Source organism: Podarcis gaigeae (assembly GCF_964106915.1).
Source record: "Podarcis gaigeae genome assembly, chromosome: 5".
In the NCBI taxonomy this organism is placed as follows: domain Eukaryota; kingdom Metazoa; phylum Chordata; class Lepidosauria; order Squamata; family Lacertidae; genus Podarcis; species Podarcis gaigeae.
The window spans coordinates 95,871,153-95,888,385 of record NC_139681.1 but is presented as its reverse complement, the minus strand read 5'-3'; the positions used below and the strand labels follow the sequence as shown (position 1 = coordinate 95,888,385).

At 45.9% G+C, this 17,233-nt stretch overlaps 1 protein-coding gene across 2 annotated transcripts in view; it reads right to left on the bottom strand.

Annotated features, from left to right (window-relative positions):
• Positions 1 to 542: 542 nt before the first annotated feature.
• RNPEPL1 (arginyl aminopeptidase like 1) overlaps positions 543 to 17,233 on the bottom strand; it is a 30,097-nt gene continuing 13,406 nt past the window's right edge. For both annotated transcript variants that reach the window (XM_083739343.1, XM_083739342.1), the window contains exons 6-11: positions 16,234 to 16,347; positions 13,656 to 13,768; positions 11,760 to 11,868; positions 7,095 to 7,322; positions 5,129 to 5,271; positions 543 to 3,675 (exon numbers count right to left, since the gene is read on the bottom strand). In XM_083739343.1, the coding sequence (XP_083595469.1) occupies positions 3,403 to 3,675; positions 5,129 to 5,271; positions 7,095 to 7,322; positions 11,760 to 11,868; positions 13,656 to 13,768; positions 16,234 to 16,347 (980 nt within the window). In that variant the 3' untranslated portion in view covers positions 543 to 3,402. The remainder of the gene's footprint in view (positions 3,676 to 5,128; positions 5,272 to 7,094; positions 7,323 to 11,759; positions 11,869 to 13,655; positions 13,769 to 16,233; positions 16,348 to 17,233) is intronic.

Below are 17,233 nucleotides of genomic sequence, written 5' to 3'. Positions count from 1 at the left end.
CTGCATTGTTAGGGATCCGTTGCTAATCCAGCTTTAAAGAGCTAGCACACTCCTAGCTACTCGGTCGGGCTGTGATTGTTCAGTACTTGAATCTCATTACTACATAGAAATCTCATCACAAACAAGCAACCAGCATTGAGCAAACCAAGAAATTCTTAAGGTTTGCTGAAAAATACTTGCTTCCCTGGGGAGGGAGTTTTGAACCTGGAATCACCAGGCTAAGCACTGTTAATTTGCCCAGGCATTTTAAGGATGACTGCTGTTAGGTTTTGTGCTGGTGATCTTAACAGTGCTCAGATTGATTTAGTGTGCCTAGTGGCATTGTTTTAAAATTTTGTAACCCACCCTGAGATCTGGATGGCAAGTGGTCTAGAAATGCCAAGAAATAAATATGGTAATTAAGTGTTCCTCTGGCAAAGTCTGTGAATCTTGCATCAATACTTTCGTGCCCTGGTGTGATATTTGTCTGGGGTGGATGGGGCTGAGGTTGAGACAAGCATAGATGGTGCAGTGGGGGTGGGAAAACAGGCAAAACAGAGATCCAGAAAGTCACAAAGTTTAGTTTAATTCAACATTTATCAGTGATGTTATCATAAGGCATCAATGTACGTTTAAAAGGAATTTCCACCAGGGTTACATACATTCTCTCCGGGTGGGGGGAGGATTGCAATAAAACAGGGGCCTAAGGCAGCCCAGGGTGCAAGGTGGGTGGGGGCAAGACTCTGCCAGGCTGGAACTGCTGTCAAAGAGTGTGCATGTCAGCTGCATGCCAAGAGTGGCCAATTGTTTGCAATGTATCAGGTGGGTGTGTGGAAAGGGAGGGAAATCCCCACCATATCCCCCACCGATTTTAACTAAATTTAATCTCTGTTGTGAGGGGAAAACGAGCTTGCTGTGACTTCAAGGTACCACAAATTAGGTGAAGCATCTTTCCGATGCTTGCAGTTTGTTATTGCTTTATCAAGCTTTGAGGCGAAACACCGACGCTGCCTGAAAATCAATTTAAAATCAAAGAATGGGTGGGGAGAACGGAAATGTAAATAGCAAGCACCCACTATTTTTCTATGTTCAGACTGCTGCCCGAGATGCCTCGCTCCTGCCTGCAATGTGCCGAACATGGCCTCTCTTTTTCCAGAACGGGCGACATTAACCAATGTTCTTGTTGAAATGTGGTGGCCACGAGCACAGGCAAAACCCATGGCTGCTCCACACTACTTTGTGCAACAGACAGGGAAATGAGGAGGGGAATTGTGTGTGTCCAAAAACTGCAGAGGAATCACCGACCGCAGGTCCCAAGGAAGAGTCCGCCACGTGTTCCCCAAGTGCACGGGGGCAAGACATCTATGGCAGGGGGGAGGAAAACTCTTCGGACTGAGAAAAGCAGTGATGTTTCAGCAAAGGGAGGGCCAGATACACGAAGTCACACACCCTTATCAGACAAAAACACACACGCTGAACATAGAGCAGCCTCCCCCCCCTGCAATTTGCATTGCCAAAAAACCCCCAACCCAGTTCATTTCAACAGATCTTTTTTTGGTGCTGGGAGCCTGATACAGACTGGAGCCATGGTGTGGGAGGTCAAGGGCTTTTATCCCCATTGGGTATGCTCCCCATCTGGACCAAGTCCCAATGCCTGTAGTTTGCCGCTTTCTCCCTCCCTCCTGCAGCCAGCACAGAACTCAAGTAGGAGGGGGGCCAAAGAGGAGACGTTCAGGGAGCCTGATGGGAAACCTCTGAGGTTTGCATCCATCCAGCCCATGAATCAAAGGGTTCCCCATCTGTCACGAAGCGTTAAGCAGCCCTTCGAGCACACTCAACTCTCAAAAAGGCAAACAGAGTTAATTTAAAAACACACACACATTCCTATACTGCCTCCACCCCTGGAAGATATGGCAATTCCCAGCACCCTGTTTGATTTTCATTGGAAGCCTCTTTGTAGACCTATTTGTTCAATCCTCAGCTCTCTGCTTCTTGCAGAAAAAGGCGCTCAGAGAGAGATATTAAAAACACAGCCGCTCCCACAGCAGGAAAATGTGACGCTGCACCGTTTTGTCCACTTCCAGCCATCTTCTGAAAGATGCACCAATGCCTCTACATGCGGTTGCCCTTCCATTTACTTTTCACAGACGGCAATTCGGCTGGCTGGTCAGAACGGCATTGCATAGTCAATCTCTGTTTCTCTCTGCCTACTGGCCAGGAAGGAAAGGCTTTGCCGGTGGGCAGCATGGCTCTGATCTCATGAGACGGCTTTGGAAGAAGCTGGCTTTCAGATTCAACGGTTGCTTTCTCATCCAGAGAGAGAGAGAGAGAGAGAGAGAGAGAGAGAGAGAGAGACTTAAAAATGTCCTTAGCCAAGACACAGGCTGAACAGGACACAAAGCATATCATTCTGCACTCAAAACCTTGCCTGTTTGTCCATTCCTATGACCATTGGGAAGCACCAACAGACCAGAGAAACAATCCGACACAATCTTCACTTCTTCTGGCCTCTTTTAAAATGAGCAGAATTTGCACATTTATAACAAATGTGGAAAGTTACCGGAGGATTGTGCCTGAGTTTGCCATTGCATCCCATTTGTTAATTTGCAAGATGAGTAGGGGATGCGAATCATCCTTACCTGCTGTTTTCAGAGCTGAGTTCCAGACACTAATGAAGGATTTGCAGCGTAGTTTTAGGAAAACAGGCCCCCGGCCCCACTGCAGTTAATTGAGTGGGTTTGGGTGTCAAACGTCCCGCAGAGGAGAAAATCAGAAGTGAAATGAGGGAGGATTTCAAATCCACCCCGTCTCCTAGCCTTTAACGCTTGACCAGCTTGATGAAACCAAGGCATTGCTTGAAGGCATTGTTCTAAACCCTCCACCTCCTGAGTAACACAGTAAGAGAGCACAAAAGCAGAACAGACTCCCCCATCACTCCTTTTCTGTTCTTTGCAGAACACTGCCAAACCTTCAAATCTCCATGATCCTGATCGTGTTCCCCACTCCCTTTACTTCCTTGTCAGTGCACAGCCAGTGGCGACTTCGCCTCTCTGAAGGCCTGGAGGACACAGACCCTCCCAAGTGCCCGAGAGAGAACTCTTCCCGATTGCAGTGGGAGAACAAACGTCGCCCTGGAATCCACATTCATGATGCATCAAGTCAACAGATCCATCCCGTAACAGTTCCCGCTTGCAGCTAGAAGGGGAGACATCCCTGATATCTGGCTGTGCCAACGAATCGGGCACCGGAAGGCACATTTGTGTGTGTAATGGGGGCGGGGGTGGGTGGGAGCGACGACAACAGATCCAATCTCCCCCCCCCCCCCCAAGCTGTGGCACAGAGGGTCAGGAGGCAGCACTCGGTTCAGGTTGCCCCTCGCCTGGCTGCTCCTCCACTTTCAAAGGCCCGGCATGAGCTGGGGAGCTAAGCAGACACGTTTACGTCCCTGAGAGAAATGGCACTGTGTGGAGCTTCTGGGGGTTTGTCCTCTACCACAGCAGCCAGAGGGTCTGCCATAACAGCTGCCGCATCCATGGCAAGGAGCGGGTTCAGGCCCTGCGTCAAGATCTGCTGAATGGTCTTCCGCAAGTTGGGGTGCAACTGGTTCTGGGTCTGGTAGAAAATGTCCAAGGCAAACGACTTCAGGCTGCCGGTGCAGAGGTCCTCGTACAATGGAATCGTGTACATCCGTGACATCTGCAATACAAATGGGACTCAGTGACCGTGCACAAATAAATATGCATTCTGGTTTAGCGCTAACAAGGAAAACTGATAGATCGGTGGTACTGCATAAGCCAGCCAAAGGACTGGCCTATTATTTATTATTATTATTATTATTATTATTATTATTATTATTATTATTATTATTATTAAAATTTGTATACCACCCTTCATCCAAAGATCACAGGGCAGTTCACAACATAAAAATACAAAATGGAACACAAAATACATAACGAAACAAAAACAAACCAATAACCCTCTCCCACAAAAACATTTTTATTATTGTGCAAACACATTATTCTTGCACCCTAGTAAAAGGAAAAGTACTAGAGAGCACAGAAGCAGATATGTTCTATGCAAATGAGACTATTTTATTATTTTGCTAGTTATGCTGTTTCAAATGTGCCTTTTATATTTGACTTCACAGTTTTGTTTTGAAATGCTTATCATAATTTTTTGGTTAACTTTGCTCTGCTAAAGATGCATTCTGCAGTCGACCTCCTCTGCAGTGTTTTTTAAAAAAATGTTTAGGATAATATTTTAGTTTCCTGTGAATTGTGTTTGAATGTTAATTGTATTTGACTGTATACTTTATATTCAACTTTCTTCAGTAATGTTTTATTCTGAATTGTTTTATTTGCTGTTTTAATGTAGGTTGTAAACTGCTTTGAGATTCCCCCCCCCCTAAAAATATAAAGCAGTATAGAAATGAAATTAATAATAATAATAGAGATTCAAAAGTGAAGATATAAATAGATTGGCTTCTTAAAATCTACTGAAACACCATGAGTTGCATCCAAGATACACTCAGACGTACTGAACTCTAAACAAAATTTTAAAAAATCCTTCCATGCATGCACACTTCTTCAGACCAAACTTAGTTGGTATCTAAGGTGCTATTGGAAGGAATTTTTTTATTTTGTTTCGACTATGGCAGACCAACACAGCTACCTACCTGTAACTGAAATCTAAGTTAGCGATGTCCATTAATTTCATTGAGTCCTCCTTCTTGTTACACCCTCATCTCTTCTCATCTCTTATCCCTCCTCTCTCCTCCTGGGCGATGCTTCTTCGCATGTTTCCCACCCACATCCAAACTTTTCCTCCACCTCTTGATTCCTTCCTCCGTGTAAAGCACCTCCTCCAGATCAGGAAGTCTTGGTTTGGCTCTCAACTTTACACTCGGCAGCCGGCCTTTGGCGAGCCACACTCTCTCAGCATCAGTCCTCTGTCTGCGCTACAGGAAACATAATACTGACCTGCCTAATCTCATCCAGCCCACCACTGAGTTCAGCCACCAGCCACCGACAAACTGCACCACACACCTGATCCACACACTCGGTCAATCAGCAGGAGTTCCAGAGTTGTTTCATGCCCAAATCTCATGCTCCCGAGAGACGCAGGGCGTTTTTAATCTGGAAGTTAGTACCTGGTTTTCCAAGAAGCGCCGGACTTTGTGAAGATCGGGATGGTAGTCGTTGCGGACAATGATCTGCAGCCAGCGGATGCGAATCTCTGCGTTCATGCCGTCCAACTGAGCCGAGTAGCATTCAGACAGCTTCGATATCACCTCTGAAGAGCACATACGGAAACGTTCAGAAATGGAACAAGGAGGCCTGGCAATTCTCCAACCCAGAAGGGCTTCAGATCCTTGAGAAGACTGAATTTGCAAATCTAACCCAACCACACCTTAATGCGAAAAATGCCCCTAGATTTTGGTCTGCCTCTGGCTTGCTCTGAAGTTTGTATGAGCGAAGGCAGCTAACATTCACTGCCATTCACAGCATGGTCGCTTCTGCTCATATGGTGAGATGCTCTGAACAATACTAAGGAGGAAATGAAACTCATAGGGGCATAGGAAGCTGTGGTTGATCGTGCAGGTCCACTGCTCCATATAACTTGATACTGTCTGCACTGGCTGGCAGTGGTTCTTCAGGGTTTCACACAGAGACCTTTCTCAGCTCTACCTGGAGATGCCAAAACCAGACCTGGAATTTTTTTGCATGCAAAACATGGGCTACCCTTCCAAATTGCAATCCTACCCCCAAACTAGCTACAGGCATGCTGATACCCGGGGTGAGAGTAACAGTTAGACCGGATCTTTGTAATTTATAAAAATACATGCTTTTGCTGTCTCTAGAGAATCCACAGCTGTGAAACACTGGCCAATTTTTTTCTCCAAATGGATGTGGCGAGATGCAGCGTCTTGCGACCATCTCTTTTGCTTAGGAGTTTGCAGTGTTTCCTTACTGGCTAATAAGCCACCTGGCTGTCGAGTCTATTACGGATAACTCTGGAAGACCTGAATATTTATTATCTGGTTATTGAATTTCTATACCGCTTAATATATTAAAAGTATCTCTAAGCGGTGTACGAAGAGCTTAAACAACAACAGATGACTTAAATATTACACAAATACAGTGTTACATATTAGAATGTTACATTAATACAAAGTTACATTTGTGTGTGTGTGTGCGCGCGCGCACACCGCATTCTTTGCTCTATAAGACGCACCAGACCATAAGACGCACTTAGTTTTTGGAGGAGGAAAACAAATTAAAAAAATATTCTGAATCCCAGAAGCCAGAACAGCAAGAGGGATCTGGCTTCTGGGATAACCTCTTGCTGTCCTGGTTTATGGGATAGCCTCTCCAGGGAAGTGGGATGAAGGCTCCCCCTGCCTGGAAGAGGCTGCGCGCGGCTAAGGCAGAAGCCAGGACAGCAAACGGGATCGCCTGGCTTATGGAATAGCTGCGCGAAGCCTCTTCCAGGCAGCGGGAGGAAGGCTCCCCCAAGAGCCGCGCTCCCTTTAAAAAGCCCCCAAGAGCTGAACACACGCTCCACGCGGCTCTTTAAAGGGAGCTGCATTCGCTCCATAAGACGCACACACATTTCCCCTTACTTTTTAGGAGGGGGGGGGGGGAGTGCATCTTATAGAGCAAAAAATACAGTGTGTGTGTGTGTGTGTGTGTGTGTGTGTGTGTGTATGATCAATTCATTTTCCTTCTGACACACCCACCTCCTCAGCCTCCGGGTTCTCACCCAGGGCCCAGACAAACACTCAGCAAGCCCACAAAAGTCTCACAACAAGAAGAGTTCCTGGAAACAGCAGACATCACCCGTGTCTCCCATTCTTTATCGGAAGGCACAAGGCATGTGATACGTCCTCAGGCTGCCCACAGCTGTGTCCCATTCAGCTGTACTCACCACACCCAGTTTCAAGTACAGCAGGTTTGTCAAGTTTCCCAGGGGGTCCTGTCCTCTCCTCCTCCAGCTCCATACTACGGGCTGGTCACTCATGCTCCCATTTTACACTTAGGGCTGTCTCCCATACAAACCTTTTACTGAGCTACGTAGGGACTCAGATGCTCACCTGCCAGCTCAACGAAACTCACCTTCAGGCAGCGGAGAACCGTCCAGCAGCCTGTCAAGGAAGAGCACGGTCTGGAACGTCCGCCATTCTGCGATATCAACGCTGCCAGCAGCAGCCACAGCATCCAGAGGCTCTGTAGTCCAGAGGCTGAAGAGCGTCTCCACGGGGCAGGTCAGACTGGATCCCTGAGATAAGTCTGGCTCAATTAAAGGAGGACCCGTCGCATTGAGCCAGCGTTCAAACTCTAGTCCTGCAACAGACACACAAACCAGAATCAAACAGGGAGCGGCCTGCACTTCTTTTCTGTCAGGCTTCTGTGAGCACTTGCAGCTATGTTATACTGGATCAGGCTGGTGGCAGAACACTATCTGAACTGGTTGGCAGTAGTCCTTCAGCATCTCAGGCACAAATATTTCTTCGGTCCTGTCCCTGGGGATGTTTTTCGCTCGTGATACCAGTATACCATTCAGCAGTGGATGGTACTCACTAGAAAAGCTATGGACTCTCCTTCATTGGAGGTTTTAAGCCAAGGTTGGATGGCCATCTGTCTTGGACCCCTTAGTTGAGATTCTTGCATCGCAGGGGGTTGGACTAGATGTTCCTTGGGGTACCTTCCAACTCTACTGAAGGAATGATTGCCAGACGTGGAGTACACTTCCACCCGCAGACAAGGCCACAGCTGTCTGAACATCATGTCCTCTATCTAACTTTTGATCTCTTAGTAGTCTGCCGTGCCCTGTCTGTGACCTTTGTCTCCTTTGTCATACCTGTGCAAGGGGGAACTGATGCGGTGGAAACAGGTGCCAAAATAACTTTGTACCACCCAACGATCTCAGGACTGTAAGATGTGTAAAGGTCACAGTCCAAAATGTATCTGACTGGTTTTGCATATTGTGCTAATAAAAGGAGCCTCCACAGAGCTAGCCAGCAGCTTGTCTTGGAGCATGCTTGCCAGAGTGCTTCTGCACAGCTCACCTGCAATACCAACTCCCACCTCATGCCTTCACTTCACTCTATGATTCTGTGATTCTATGAAACTGGGACCTTCAGAAGGCAAGACATGTGCTCCACAACAAAGTAAAGCAAAGCATGGGTCCCAAGTGTACAGACCATGTGCCAAGGCAATCTTAATCTCCAATATCACAAAACAATCATACCTCTCCCTTCTCCCCACTCCAAGCCCTACTCAGATAATACCATGAAATAACACTATTATTGTTTACACTGCAGTCCTTGGATATGACACAGCTTGGGGTCAGGAATCCTAGCAGATCATCTGCCCCAGTACAGATCACGCCAAGCTTTTAAGATCTTCCAAGGAGACCCTGCAGGTCAGTTCATGACCATTATTATTATTATTAACATTTCTATACCACCCTTCCATCTGTAGGTTTCAGGACAGTTCACAACATTAAATGCAAGATAAAAAAATACAGAAAATATATAATAAAAAAGAACAGACCAATAACCTACTTCCCTTCCCACAAAAACATTTAAAAGGGTATCATATGTTAATCAGCCCAAGGCCCGGTTGAAGAGGAATGTTTTTGCCTAGTGCCTAAAGGTATATAACGAAGGCACCAGGTAAGGCTCCCTGGGGAAAGCATTCCACAAACGGGCAGCCACTACAGAAAATGGTTTGTCACCACATGGCAATGCAGAAGTGGATCTTCTTGATGAGAGCAATAGCCTGTGATATCCCCTTCCTTGAGTAACCGGTGAGGTGGAGACTGCAATGAACTTTAAATGCTGCTTGAAAACTCTTGTGTTTACCCAAGCTTCCCTGGACTCTGACTCTTAACTTTTTAATTTTCTGTTTGTACAATGCTCAGTTTGTGACATGTTTGGCTGTATCCAACAAAGAAGGTCCAGTGAAATTAATGAACCTCAGTCAGTCACATCCATTATTTCCAATGGGTTTATTCGGAATAGGGCTGACATTGGATACAACTCCTTTTAATATAGAAGAAGAAGAAGAAGAGTTTGGATTTGATATCCCGCTTTATCACTACCCGAAGGAGTCTCAAAGCAGCTAACATTCTCCTTTCCCTTCCTCCCCCACAACAAACACTCTGTGAGGTGAGTGGGGCTGAGAGACTTCAGAGAAGTGTGACTGGCCCAAGGTCACCCAGCAGCTGCATGTGGAGGAGCGGGGACGCGAACCCGGTTCCCCAGATTACAAATCTACCACTCTTAACCACTACACCACACTGGCTCTCAGATTTTAGCAATGGATCAGAATGGTAGATGGAATATATCTGGTAAGGCTTGGGCTGGATATAGAAGGTTTTTAAATATGACCCAGGGCTACGATGATTCAATGAGCAGGTGACCTACAGGGAATATCTGGGGAGATGCACACGAAAGGATTGGACTTGCATGGTCTTATGCTGGACCACTTTGAAGAATTGCAGGCATCCTTGCCAAAACAAGCTAACAGTGGAGGCTGGCATTCCAGTTAACCACATGTGCTTTGACGGGGAAAGTAGATGCACACCAGATAAGCCTGGTTTTCCACGCAATCTGCATGTGGCTTCATATTGTTGCTCTGAGCAGTTTCTATTTCTCTGAGACACGACCCCACAGCTTTGCACAAATCTGTGGGTTGTTTAAAACACAACCCTAACAAGTAGCAGGGTGTCAAAGGCTGTTGAGCAGGGAGTGGCAGGCAGTTCCACAGGCTCAGGAGGGCCTTCAAGGAATTTTGCAGTAGTTTAACATGCCTGCTCAGATGGAGGAGCCAAGTGCACCCTCGCTTGCTTCTGGGATCACCTCCACCTTAGGAAGAGTACATACCCTAGAAGACAGGCTAGAAATCCACCACATAAAATCCACAAAATGTTAAGACAGGTGCCGTCTCTACTGAAGACCTTCACCATTCAACAAGCCTTTTAAGTGGAGTTGTTGTTATTATTATTATTATTATTATTATTATTATTATTATTATTATTATTATCATCATCATCATCATCATCATCATAATATGTATCTGTATTAGATCTGAACTGTTTTTACATATGAAACTGTCTTATGCATGTCTTCATCGCTGATGCTTTCACTTTATGAAGCAATTCATAAATGGAATTAAATAAACAAGCGACATAATTCTGTCGAGCCTGGTTTTCTTTCTTTCTTCTCCTCAGCACCTTTGAGAGACGATATTCATGATGGAGATTTCTTTCTGCTGGCAGGCACAACACTAACCAGTCAGAGAGGGGAAGGAGGACAGGGGCAAACTCTTGAAACTGCAGATGGGAGCCCATGGAAAATATATAGCTTAAAACCGAGCAGCAATTAAATTAAATACAAATACAAGCCACCCAGCTCTTCACATGTCTTTGCTGCAGGCCACACCCTGTTAAATACTTCCCTTTTCTCCTCCCAGCTCTAAGTGGTGTGAACTTAGAACAGCAACAGCATGAATTATATTCAGATTCCAGTATCAGTGATGAGTCAGCCATCGAAAGCAATTCACAGTTGTGACTTCCTTGAACCCAGCCCCTGCCTTCTCCTCCTTTGCTACGAATTGCAACCTACAGATTTAGCTTAAGCTGCAACAGTGCAAGAAACAGTTGAATCATTGGCAGGCCAGAGGGGACAGCTCTTTGCTGCTTCTCATAGAATCATATAATTGGAAGAGACCTTCCATCAACCCCCTGCAATGCAGGAATCGCAACCAAAGCACCCAGGACAGGTGGCTAGCCAAGTTTCCAATGAAGGAGAGTCCACCACCTTCCAAGGAAATCTGCTCCACTGTTGAACAGCTCTTACCTACGGGACCCTCGTACCTATGGGACCGCCTTTCCTGGTATGTCCCACGGAGGACCTTATGGTCTTCAAACAAAAACATCTAGAGGTCCCGGGCCACAGAGAGGTTAGGCTGGCCTCAACCAGAGCCAGGGCTTTTTCGGCTGTGGCCCCGATCTGGTAGAACGCTCTGTCACAAGAGACTATCCCCCTGTGGGACTTGACATTTCCCGCAGGGCCTGCAAGACGGAGCTGTTCCACCAGGCCTTTGGCCAAGGCACAGCCTGACCCCCTCCTTTGGTAATCCTCATAGAACTCTAGCCCAATGGTTGCCATAATTTGATTTTGAATTGATTTTAGAATGAATTGATTTTAGAATGATGTGTTACTTTTATTGCTGTTAGCCGCTCTGAGCCCGTCTTTGGCTGGGGAGGGCGGGATATAAATAATAATAATAATAATAATAATAATAATAATAATAATAATAATTACAGACAACAAGTTTCTTCCTGATGTTCTTGTAACTTGAAGCCATTGGTTCAAGTCCTACCCTCTGGAACAACATTAAGCAAGCTTGCTGCATCTTCCATATGGCAGCCCTTCAGATATTTGAAGATGGCTCTCATATCTCCTCTCAGTCTCCTCTTTTCCAGGCTAAACACCCCCAGCTCCTTCAACCTTTCTTCATCAGGCTTGGTTTCCAGACCCTTGGTTTCTCCCATCCCATCCCACCCTCTTTACCACCTGACTGCCAAAGAGGCCCACACAAAGCACCACGACTGCGGAGCCGTCCCCTCTCTCTGTCCCTGTCTGAATGGCACAACAGCTGCTGCACTGCACACCCACGGAATGAAGGCGATGCTAGTGCAGAAGCTCACAGGGTCATTTATTCTCACCGTGCTTTAATGAAAGCAAAATCAGCCAATGTGTTCTTCTCTACCTGTTCTGCTCTCAATGCATTGTTCTTTCAGTTCTGGAAAGAAAGCCAGGAAGGAATCCAAGAGATCTTGGGCCACCACACTAGTGAACTTGTACTTCTCGATGTAGGCCTGGAAGAGAGCCGGGAGAATGGGTCAAGGAGTTGGCAAGTTTCAGGGGAAAGAGAAAGACAGTTAAGTAGCAAAATCATCTATATAACAGGGAAGGAAGGGCAATAACAGAGAAGGCAAAGGGAGATGGAACAAGCATGCAGAGGAAAAAATGAAATGAAACAGGTAAGGAAAGTCTGTTTCCCACAGGAGACTGCATAGGGGAGAGAGAGAGAGAGAGAGAGAGAGAGAGAGAGAGAGAGAGAGAGAGAGAAAGAAAGAAAGAAAGAAAGAAAGAAAGAAAGAAAGAAAGAAAGAAAGAAAGAAAGAACTTATGTAAACCAACATTGTTGACCCACATTACCACTAACACCCCAAATCATGAAACTCCTTCCTCCTAAAGATTCACTAAAGGACATTCATCTGCCACAAGAACTTCCTTTAATTTATTTGGCACTTCAATCCTTTAGGAAGGCCAGGCTGAATGCAGAAATAAAATATATAATGCTCCAGAAAGTTGTTGGTAATTGGAGAGCAGGGGTGCAAATGGCAGCATCTCTTGGCGTACACAAACACAAGACTCAGGCTAATCGCAGAACGAGTCAGAAGCCACGCCTGAGAAAACCAGTGGAGATTTATCTAGCATACATTGCCATGTTAGCCGCTTAGATCAGAACAGTATGCCCTGCTTTTCTATTAAAAAATCACTCAGAGCAGCTTACAGAGAAAAACAAAAATACAATATAAGGATACTAAAATGAAACAATCAATCTATTAATATTAAGAACAACAGTAATATATATCCCCGTTCCTGCTCCTCTTGCTGCATCCAGCCCAGCAGTTTCTGGAGCTCTGACTCAGGACCCCTTAAGTATTGCCTCACTTTACACCAGCACCAGCCTCTATGTTCTAACTGCTGCTTACTTGATCTCTTCCTTAACACTTGTGGGGATGGGGGGACAAGCAGTGAAAGCGAGGTCTCTGGCAACGTGTAGGCCACATTCTCAAGATGGGTGTTTGCCATGAAACCCTTTCTATCATGTCTTCCTACTCCACTACCTCCCAACTCATTGCTTTGACCGGTCTTGAAAGACCTACACGGGCTCCCAGTACGTTTCCGAGCACAATTCAAAGTGTTGGTGCTGACCTTTAAAGCCCTAAACAGCCTCAGCCCAGTATACCTGAAGGAGCGTCTCCATCCCCATCGTTCTGCCCAGACACTGAGGTCCAGTGCCGAGGGCCTTCTGGCGGTTCCCTCGCTGCGAGAAGCCAAGTTACAGGGAACCAGGCAAAGGGCCTTCTCGGTAATGGCACCCACCCTGTGGAACGCCCTCCTACCAGATGTCAAAGAGAAAAACAACTACCAGACTTTTAGAAGACATCTGAAGGCAGCCCTGTTTAGGGAAGCCTTTAATGTTTAATAGACTATTGTATTTTATTATTTTGTTGGAAGCAGCCCAGAGTGGCTGGGGAAACCCAGCCAAATGGGTGGGGTATAAATAATAAATTATTATTATTATTATTATTATTATTATTATTATTATTATTATTATTATTGACTGAGTTGTTTTAACTGGGACCCTTTGCTGATCTATTTCACTGAGCGGTCTCCTGCAGAGGTATCCTCATCTAGCAAACAGCTATTTTCAAGCCCTTGCTTAAAGCATGCCATACTGCCTCTCCTCCTCCTTTTCTAAATTTGACATCCCTCTCTTTCTCATGGGTGTCTCAAAGGGAAATGCATACAGGCAAGAGTCTCACATACATGCACACGGACACACCCCGCCTCTGAAACCCAAGTTACTAACTCGAAGGAAGGCATCAAAGCGTGCTGGGTCTCCACAGAGCTGAGACAGGTAGTAAACAAAGCAGTAACCTTTCTCGTACGTGAAGAGGTTCATCAGATTGCTAGGATTCACACCTGTAAGACCGAGGGATGGGGGATAGGCAAGGGGAGGGGAGGAGAGAGAGAGAGAGAGAACACAGTAGTATCTTGGTAAAGCTGCAAGCAAAAATGCCACCAGAAGGTTCCTTGGTCCACAGCTTTTTTCCCTCCTCCTCCAATTACGGCTTTTAATGACTTATTTATACAGCTTCATCAGTGTCGATGGTGCAAAACATGAAACAGGCACCTGCAACCCCACCTGCCAAGAGTTTGCAATCTAGAGGAGAAAATGAAGAAGGCAAGAGGGAGGGGGGGATGAATCTGTGGTCACAGCCACACTTCTTCAACCACACATTCGGCTGATTAGGATTCTATGGCTTTAAAAATTTGTTTTTTGGGGGGGGTATTGGCTTGTTTTTATTATGTATTTTATATTCTCATTTTCTGTTTTTCTTCTATGAACCACCCTGGGATCTTGGAAAGGAAAGGAAATCAGGAAGACCAACATTTCAATAAGGAATGGGGAAAATTTACAATTTATCTTTTAAAACATTGTAAACAGTTAAAATTGTTAGTAGGATTGGAATAACACTTGTAGTTTAATGGTGAATTTTGGACACAATGGAGAGGTAAAAGATTTGGATTATTCTAAAAGATGCAGGAGGAAATCAACAATAAGACCCACAAATCACCAATAGGACCCACAAAGGGAGATTATTTGGAATCTTGTTTCTATGTTGTATGTTGGATATGTCACTGTAAAATTTTGATCTGAAAAACCCCCACAAATAAATAAATTTATAAAAAGGAAAGGGAAGGAAAATAAAAATGAAAATAAAATAGAACCCTTGTACCACTTTCATAGTTTCCTCTAGAGGATCTTGGGTACTGCAGTTTGTTAAGGTTCTCCTAAGAATTCTCAGCACTCTTTACAAACTACAGTGGTACCTCAGGTTAAGTACTTAATTCGTTCTGGAGGTCCGTACTTAACCTGAAACTGTTCTTAACCTGAAACTTTAGCTAATGGGGCCTCCTGCTGCTGCTGCGCTGCTGGAGCACGATTTCTGTTCTCAACCTGAAGCAAAGTTCTTAACCTGAAACACTATTTCTGGGTTAGCGAGGTCTGTAACCTGAAGCGTATGTAACCTGAGGAACCACTGTACAGTTTCCGGGGTCACTTGGGAGAAGCCAGAGCTGTGAAAGTGGCGTAAGAGTGCTTCCTGGAGGAAGCACATGAAGAAGGGCCTCAGATGGTATCACAGGGTCTGGGTTGGTTCATATGGGGAGAGGCAGTCCTTGAGGTATTACCATCAAGTAATCTAGCAGTTAGGCCTTATGTAATCTCCTGGGGTTCTTACAGTACAATCCTACAGAGTTCAATGGGGCTTAGGCTTACTGTCAGGCAGTGAGCACAATTCAAAGTGTTGGTGTTGACCTTTAAAGCCCTAAACGGCCTCGGCCCAGCATACCTGAAGGAGCGTCTCCACCCCCATCATTCTGCCCAGACGCTGAAGTCCAGTGCTGAGGGCCTTCTGGCGGTTCTCTCACTGCAAGAAGCAAAGCTACAGGGAACCAGGCAGAGGGCCTTCTCGGTAGTGGCACCCACCCTGTGGAACGCCCTTCCATCAGATGTCAAAGAGATAAACAACTACCGTATTTTTCGCTCTATAAGACACACTTTTTCCCTCCTAAAAAGTAAGAGGAAATGTCTGTGCATCTTATGAAGCGAATGCAGGCTGCGCAGCTATCCCAGAAGCCAGAACAGCGAGAGGGATTGCTGCTGTCACTGCACAGCGATCCCTCTTGCAGTTCTGGCTTCTGAGATTCAGAATATTTTTTTTCGTGTTTTCCTACTCCAAAAACTAGGTGTGTCTTATGGTCTGGTGTGTCTTATGGAGCGAAAAATATGGTACCTGACATTTAGAAGACATCTGAAGACAGCCCTGTTCAGGGAAGGTTTTAATGTGTGACATTTTGATGTATTTTTAATCCTTGTTGGAAGCCGCCCAGAGTGGCTGGGAAAACCCAGCCAGATGGGCTGGGTACAAATAATAAATTATTACTATTAGTAGTAAGGATTGCAGCCTTATAGACCCTTCTGTAGTCAAAGAATGTAAAGAAGCAGCGAGATGAGAGAAAGAAGGGAACCCGACAATGCAGGGGCGTGTTGCGGGGCTGAAATCCAAAATACCCACCTCCGTACTTCATTGTGAAAGCTCGTTGCCTGCCCCCTAATTTAGAGCAGCATTTTGGTAACAAACAACTTCCACTGTGCTGTGATATTTCATGCTTGGCCTCTCTCTGCGACACTGAATTTGCTTTGTGGAACTGACCCAAGATGCAGCCACCTATTTCAGGCTTCAAGGGGTGGAGGGGTGGGATGAGATTACAGTCAAGATAGCAGAAGCTCATGCATAACAGGAAGCCAGAGGTGGGCAAGGTGAGCAGGCCTTTTTTATAAAAGCCGAGACCCAGCCGGCTAATCTCAACACAGGACATACCTGGCTCCAGCTTGACCTGAAGCTTGCTAACAGGGTTGTCCTCCCCAAGGAGCTTCATCTGCCTGTGGAGGGCATCAAGGCGGAAGGCAGTCTCCAGGCACGTAAAGGCAGCGCCTGCACATGAAAACAAAATGTATTGGTGCCTGAAGCCTGCAGCCAAAAATCTGGCTGTGCATTTCAAATATACATATGGACTTCAGCTTCCCTTCCCATTGCAGCTCCTAGCCACCTCTTTTCTCTGATCATTCTCTCTCCCAGTCCCTCCGGCCCTCACACACACCTCTCGTGGCCTTCTGCCTTTGCCTTCCCTCCTCTGGACCGCTTCCAGTTCCAAACCCCATTCCTAACATCCCTGTGACCCTCCCTATTAGGCCTGCTCTCTTCACAGGGCCTCACCATTCTGACCCAGTCCTTGCCAGCATCTGAACAGCTCACCCACTGGCAGACTGTCCCCACCCTTCTGTGACATCATGGAAGGCCACCCAAACACTACAAGAAGCTACATTGCCAAATTGCAAAAGCCCTCAATCTTGGCATTATAATTAAGATTCAGGGGAAGTAATTAGTTCATTCAGTGTTACAACAATTTTACAGAGAAGGGGTGGGCACACTTCAGGTTTGTGGCATCTGCTTCCTCTGTTTTTGACTAAAACCTCAAGGGAACCCAACTGGAGCCAACTGCAAAATAGTAGGTAGGATATAGACTTGGAATTGGTGCAAGGTGCCTCTGAGCACACGCTTAGCCCAGGAATTTATATCCAGAACCGGATCTGAGCTCATAGTCCTTCCACACAAAAATCCGCTCCTGGTTTCCCCCCCCCCCCCAAAGCTTTCTTTAGTTCAGCAGCTTAATTTAGAGAATTCTGATCTACTGCAGATTGTCCAGACATCTACCAGTTGATTGCAATCAATCTTCTGCCCACAACTGCTGTGAGGTAGGTCACTGCTTCGGGAACTGGTGAAATGAAGGCCAAGAGCAAGCAGCTAATCTGAGATAAAT